General features: G+C 40.2%; 1 protein-coding gene across 1 annotated transcript in view; it reads left to right on the forward strand.

Moving 5' to 3' along the window:
• SEMA3D (semaphorin 3D) overlaps positions 1-7,329 on the forward strand; it is a gene marked incomplete at its 5' end in the record, with an annotated part of 96,006 nt that overhangs the window by 34,361 nt on the left and 54,316 nt on the right. Inside the window, 2 exons of the mRNA XM_017727957.1 lie at positions 2,960-3,053; positions 6,296-6,424. Of these exons, the coding sequence (XP_017583446.1) occupies positions 2,960-3,053; positions 6,296-6,424 (223 nt within the window). The remainder of the gene's footprint in view (positions 1-2,959; positions 3,054-6,295; positions 6,425-7,329) is intronic.

Below are 7,329 nucleotides of genomic sequence, written 5' to 3' on the forward strand. Positions count from 1 at the left end.
TATCCTGTATAATTTGGCTTACAATGAAATAATGTGTTGGCTTCTTTGCTTTGCTACTTTAAATATTCCAGTTGAAGCAACTGAAATTTTAGATCCCTTGTATCATGCTGGTTTCGTAGCTGAATGATCAAATACACAGCTGAATGGAACAGAACAGCTCTCAGCAAGAGTATAAGTAAGGCTCTGGTTTACCTCTGGCTCATTAGCAAGATTCCGTATTCACTCTACCATTGCCCTACTTCATTTCAACTACTTCATTTGTGAAGGTTGTTTTCACCAGACCTTACGAAATTACGGATTTGGTCTGACTGTTCAGTCCGGCAGCCAGTCTAGACAAGGGGTCTGTCTCAGTTAGACAGGACCAATTACCTTAGAAAGGAAATGGAAGAAGAATCCTGGTATCATGTTTCCTAATCCCCTCACTGTCTCCCGGTCCTGCCTCTCCCACATTCCTCCTGGTTGCTCAGCTGCAGTGGTAGGTTAGGCAGTGTTCAGCACTGCTCCTGCCTCTTCTGACAGAGAAGCTCTTCTACAGCCTCCTACTGAGTTATCAGCCTTGAATGGCATCAGGCATATTTTCCCTTTCCTTCTTGGCGCCCCAAACACCCTTCAGCCGCCATCCTTCCACCACCTCTCCATATAAATGTGACAAGGCTGGAGGGTGCTGAGGATAGGCACAGTGATGTGAATTTGACAGGCAGTTGAAAATGTCTCCTTGTAGGAACTGAAGCCAGGAGTCCTACAGGATAAGTCAAAGCACTTTTAATGCAGATCCATTCTCTTAGTGTTTTTTCATTCTTCCGTCCCTCCCCTTTTTAATTTTTTTTTTTTTAAATTTAAATCTCTGGGTTATAAGAGCAGATAATGAATGTCTGGTAATTAGCAACCTCTCTGGGAAGCTGTGGGATGCTTGGGAGAGCCAGGCCCTGAGATAGCCTCTCGGAGGCTGTGAAACCAGGCAGTGCTCTGCTGACCTTTGAAAGCTGCTCGTGGATCTGCACAGTGCTCTCCTGGCCAATGCCAGAGCTGTGAAAACAAAGGGGAAAACAGTGTGGATCAGGTGACTCAAAACCACAGCAGACACTGCTTTTGAAGCAGTACAAATCCCCAACAGAATCACACAATTAAAGGGGATTAAAGTCCTTGTCTTGTTATTGCTCGAGTCGCTGCCAAAACTTCTCTTGGCTGGTGAAGAAGAGGCTTGGCCCGGTTGGTGCTGTTAGCCACAGCTCTCTAAGGGATGCTCTTTTCTTTGAAAGCTTTGCCCGAAGTGAAAGCAGGAGGTTAATTCTGTGTGAATGCTTGGTAGTGTCCATTAGTTTGTCTGGGTGAAGTCTGAAATACTTGATGTTGATCTATAACTCCCTTGGTCCCCTGAGTATTGCTGGGCTTGCAGACAGCCTCTTCACATGTGATAAAGCAAGGGTTCCCTGAGCAACTCAGGGTTGCATATCCTAGAACTAAGGACAATTGGACACCAGTGTAGCATTGTAAGGAAAAAAAAAAATTAGTTTAGTTCTGTCCTTGCTCTGCTCACTGTAGGAGCATGAGAATTTGGTTTGCTTGATATTCCACAGGTTTGGGAAGGTAACGAGTTTTTTGCTGGTTAAATTCTGCTTTGTATGAGCTAGGACGGCTGGAGGAAATTGAATTTATGTTCATAGATTGGAATTGATTTTTCTTTTCTCTTAAGGAGCTTAATTATTCAATATCCTGGGCTTTTGTCTTCTGAGCCTAGAGAGTTTAGGAGGCACCTCAATAACATAGAAAGGTTTGGTCATTTATAATCTGATGTGCATTAAGGATGAATTGAATTAATGTGTTGTGAAGTCTAATCCTATGTGGCCATCTTTGGACATACTTGCTTGTCATTTGTACTCTCCAGGCCTCTTGCAAGTCAGAGGTATGGAAACAAATAATTAAAATCACTTTACCTATTTTTAAGCGTTTAAACCATGGAGGTGTTTTGATTTTTTTTTAAACTAGCTTCTAAAGTTTTTTCTCTACAATAGGCATTAAATCCACATTGAATGGATTTCTGAGTACTAGAGGGATTTTAAATATCACAGTAGATAGAAAAGCATGTTAAATGAAAATATGTTAAAAGCAATTCTCTAGGCAATCTCCCTTCTCATAATGGCAGGACAATTCTGAAGATCAAGTCTCTATACCTGCAGAGAGTTCACTTTACTCCTCTGAGCTATCAATTTGCCTTCAGCAGGGCTCACACTGGATTGCAGCTTGATGCCACTGAAAGGGGCAAGTAAAAGAGCCCTTGTTGGCAATTCAAAACTATAATAAAGCTTCAAATGGATGCTTACAGGAATTGACTTGTTGCTTACCCACTGAAAACATAGGCAATAATTTTTAAATAATTTATTTTCTTTATCTTCCTCTATGCCCTTGTTCTGTGGCCCAGGAATTAATCACATGGTATTTGGAAACCACAAGGAAAAATCTATTCTGATATCTCTTGTATCATTAGCCTTGTTAAAAATAATAAGAGAGAGCATATGCTCTTTCATTTTAAAAGAGTCTGAACTGTGTCTGCTGTGAACATTATTCAGCAGTCCCTGGAGAAATTTCTGAGTCAGCCAGAATCCCTTCAGGGTCTCCTGTTGCAACACAGTCTATCAGCAATTTCCGAAATAGAAGCCAGTGCCTTTTAAGTACAATCCAGCTTTTAATTGGAGTAGAAATGAGGAACAATGCATCTCCTTTTTTCTGAAAATAATTGTATTTTTTTAAGATTTGTGTTTCACTATAGAGTGACCAGGATACAGTAAAACACTGAATGAAAATATACAGATGTAAAACAGACACAGACTGTAAACATCAATGCTGAGATGACAGCTGCACGATCTAACACATCTTTACTTTGTACATTAGCAGAACAGGCTGTCTAAGTGAGTTTTTCTCTGTAGCCACACCAGGATAATGAATTTGTGTTTATTCTCAGGAAATGGTATTCCGTTTGGATACCCAGAACCTGGAGTCTGGCAGGTTGAAATGCCCGTTCGATCCGCAGCAGCCGTTCGCTTCAGTGATGGCAGGTAAGGAGCCACCGGAGCCGGGTGCTTCCCTCGGACCTGTGATGGCTCAGGATGTGAGCCCGGGGACTCAGCACATGTCACCGCTGGAGCTCCTCTGGCACTGGTCGTGTTTCCAGTGCTGGTCCGTGCTCTCTGAGCTGGGGAAGCCTTCAGGCTGCAGACAGCACAGAGCTGGAAGGGCAGTAGTGCAAACAGAGGCATTAGAACGGCTGTAAAGCCTCTGTCAGCTGGGCAGGGAGGCAGTTTCATCTTCACCCAGTCATTGCTCCTTTAAGAGGACAACAAAAAAACCCGCATGGACAGAGAGTGTTTGAAGCCCTTTTGGGCCTCTTTCTGCAATTATCAATATGTTCTGCCCTTTGAAGTCTGCTGACATGCACTATTTCCATAAATACGTTTCTGAGGTTTCTATTTACTTGAGTAGCCACTTCTGAAGCTGGGAGCCGAGGAACAAGATAGTGCACTCTGCCTGCTGCGTGCATCGCAGCACTGTGTGGTCTGACATTTGGGGCCGAGGAATGTCAGCTTGACCTCCGGATTTCAAATCACTCTAAGAGCTACTTTTGTCATGGTTTGGTTCATAGCTTTGGACAATTTTCATTTAACTTGTCTGTCAAGCATATGAATACAAGATAAGAGTGAAGCACCATGACGTTTTCATTTACAGCCAAAGAGCAGTGGTGACAATGCTTTGAAGTATTGGTCACTCTGTGTTATAAAAAGAATATGACTAATGTTCAGTCTTTATTCTCAGATAATAAGATAGATGATTTGTGATTCTGACCCTACAGATGGGGCAGGACTTCCTTTATTAAAAACAATAGATTAAAGCCTGTGCTTATTCTTCTCAGAGACCCCTAGTACTCTTTAATGACTGTGAAGTCTATTTTTAAAATGGGAATCCAGAAACTTTAACTTTTTTTTTACTTTTTTTTTTAATGCAAGCAGTAGAACTCTGTGATTTATTACAGCATTTCCTAATTTCAGTAGCATTCTAGTGCTTTGACTGTTCTATTAAATCTTGTGAAATGAAGAAGCTGCTGTCCTTTAGCTACCTAAGACATGAACTTTGCTACGTAACAATTTTTTGATCTAGATAAAATTAATGGTCAGGGTATTCTAGTATCCCTTTTTTGATTGTGCCTGGTGTCAAGTGCTTCACAATAATGTACAAGGAGTACTGTAAAGAGTTGCAGGCCTGACCAGAGAATGTGTTTCTGCTCTATCTTTGGATGCTTACCTTATTCCCAAATGAACGAGGAGAGCAGTACAGTTCATGCATAAGATGCTGCCCTGGAGCTCAGGTGAGATCATTTCCCATCTCTGCCAGTGATGAGCAGAGTAACCTTGGTGTGTCCCTTCTCTCTGTCTACTGCCAAATGGCAGTAAAGATTACTTGTATCCTTCAGAGAACACTTTTTGTTCAGTTATACATTTATGAGCTAAGTAATATCTAACTGTATTTTCACTCATATATGTAAGTTAATGCAACTGAGTAATTTTCATTCTTTGTAGAAATAGGTAATCTGAGTACTACACGACATATCACTTCAAGTAAATCCCACAGATAAATTGGAAAAACTAGTCCTTTTGACTGAAGAATCACCTGCTGATCATCCATCCTCTATTACAAATTACCACTCACCAAAACTGTTCAGGACGTAGAAGGAACTTGGAATGAGAGATACCAAACACTGAGAGAAGTGCTGAAAATGCCTTGTCAGCAGAGCCTAAGCAAGGATGGAGAATTTCTGTTGGCCCTTCAGATGTATTGATCACCGAGTGTCTGTCAGTTAGCAAACACCAATTACCCTGCCCATTCCTCATTATGACAAATACCTTTCAGAATGCACTATTGTTTCTTTACAAAGGCAACATGCTGTCTGAAAGATGTGCTTTCCACAACTGTCATGGAAATAATACAGAAGTAACAATAATAATGAGGTAAAAAGAAAGATGATAGATCTTTTTTGGACAAATAAAGTGCTTGTGGATCATGGGTTGTGGGTTGGTTTGTTGATTTTTTTTCCTCCTTGATCTTACTTTTTAAGTGCATTTACATCTTTCGCAAATGAAAGCACAAACATCAGTGTTGAATGGTATTTATTCAGCATTCACTCTCAACAAAGGCTTCTCTCTATAAGATCTTGTGAAATGTTTCAACCCAGGAGTATCAGAAAACGTGGAGAAGGAACTTTTGGGAGGGGATTTTTATGTATCATGTAGCTTTTTATAAGATTATCATTTACGAACATGAACTTTTTTGTTTTTATGAACCCTAGGGATTTATTTCTGCAAGTCATGAAACAAAAAAGCCCCTCTTGCAACCAATAAAGCTATCTGGTTATTTTACAGAAAAAACGGAGTGTTTTAAAATGCACTCTGTTGTAAAAAAAAAAGTTCACAATGATACTGTTTCTTTGCTTTTTTTTGAAAAGTACTGAGATCTGAAGGGAAACAGAAAAGATTGTGCATTTCTTTGCGTTTTCATTGCCCACAAAAGTGGCAGAAGAGCAAATAGTGACTGCAGTTGCACTGTTACAGATGTAGTGTCCTTGTGAGGCAAATTTTGTCTGCTTTATTCAAGCAAGATGTGTCAGTTATTTTAGTAGACCACTGAGACCACTCAGTGTTAAAATGATGATGATTTGTGTCTGTAGCCATATTCCTGACATGAACACAAATTCCCTGCATTTGTGCCTGAATTCCACTTCGTGAATTAAGTGTTGGATGGAGATCCTTGCACCAGGAGTGGGCCAAGCTGCAACATTCCGGTGGGGAAGCATCCATCCCATTTTTCTAGCTCAGGAGCAGCAAAGCCATTGGGGCTGTGGCAGTTGTGGGGCACAAGAGATATCTGGAGTTGATAGATGGCCATGTCCTCACCGTGGCTCCCAGGTACATGGGACAGGGTGTTCAGATTAAATAGACCTTTATACCCTTAAGAGCCCAGTATCCGTTAAAGCCTGGAAAATTTACTTTTCTGAGTGCCTGAAAGATCTGAAAATTAGTCTTTGACTATGCTATTTCTCAGACATATAATTACAAATACCACTCTGATTTAAGTGTAACTAAATTCACAGAACCAAAAAACCCGTTAAAATGGGACCCAATAATGTTTTAAAGCATTAAATTAGTTCATAGACCAATTAAACACAGGTGTTGTTCACCCAACAAAATGTAAATAGTTTTAATGTTTTTGTGCCACAGCTGTAGGAAACCTATTTCTTTTTCATTTGCAGATGAGTATCTTTATGCTGGAACAGCTTCTGATTTCCTTGGCAAAGACACTGCTCTGACACGTTCTCTGGGCCCTTCTCATGACCACCATTACATCAGAACTGACATTTCTGAACATTACTGGCTTACTGGTAAGATCCCAAACATATGCTGTTGTCATTTGCATTGTCCCTGCCTCTCTGAAGTTAATAGCTCCGTCCTTATATAAATATATGTCCAGTAACTATAAATATAGATATTGTATCATGGAGTCTTTCGATTATGTAGGCTTTTTTTAAAAAGCTCAGTGGAACAAAAATACACTTGAGAAAAGTCACAGAGGTGAAAATGCTAATTAAGGGAAGAGTAGGAGCATAAGACCTAATCATAGTTTCCGTCTTTGATCTGTATATTGGTGTATAATCCTACAATTGCAATAATACCATGACTTAAGTGCTTCTATATCCTGTCTTGTTGGAATAATTTTTTTTAACTGTTTTTTTTCCAATCATTTGTTAAAAGCTGTTCCATGTAGCATGTTGAAACGACAGACTAGAAATTCCACATTTTTTGGTAGGAGGTGTTTTTTTCTTTTCTTTTCCTTTTTTTAAGGGAAAAATACCCTTTGTTGCTGTGAGGATCATTTTAAAACCACTAAGGGCACACTAAAATAGCTTCCCAAGCAAAACACTGCTTTTTCTTGCCCGTTTAAAAACATTGTGAGCTAGTAAACCCTCTAAAAAACTGGCTGCCTTTGCACCCAGCCAGTCTCAAACCACACACAGAGTAACATGGAAAACTTCACTCATAAGCTAACCCTGCTCAATTAAAGCATCCCCCTTTTAGCTGTCAACTGTCTTTAAAGATGTGGCAACACTGGCCCTGGCTCAGGATGCCTGTGTAACTATTATGGGTGCAGTGTAAAGCCAGGGCCTGCTGACCGCAGGGTTAAGTTGTCTTCCCAGCAGACAACTTCCAAAAAGGATAATTTTGCCTCTTAACTCTTTGAGACTTCAACAAGAGGAAATGTTCTTTTTTTCCTAATACATTTTCCCTA

This window comes from Corvus brachyrhynchos, unplaced genomic scaffold (assembly GCF_000691975.1).
Source record: "Corvus brachyrhynchos isolate BGI_N302 unplaced genomic scaffold, ASM69197v1 scaffold50, whole genome shotgun sequence".
Lineage (NCBI taxonomy): Eukaryota > Metazoa > Chordata > Aves > Passeriformes > Corvidae > Corvus > Corvus brachyrhynchos.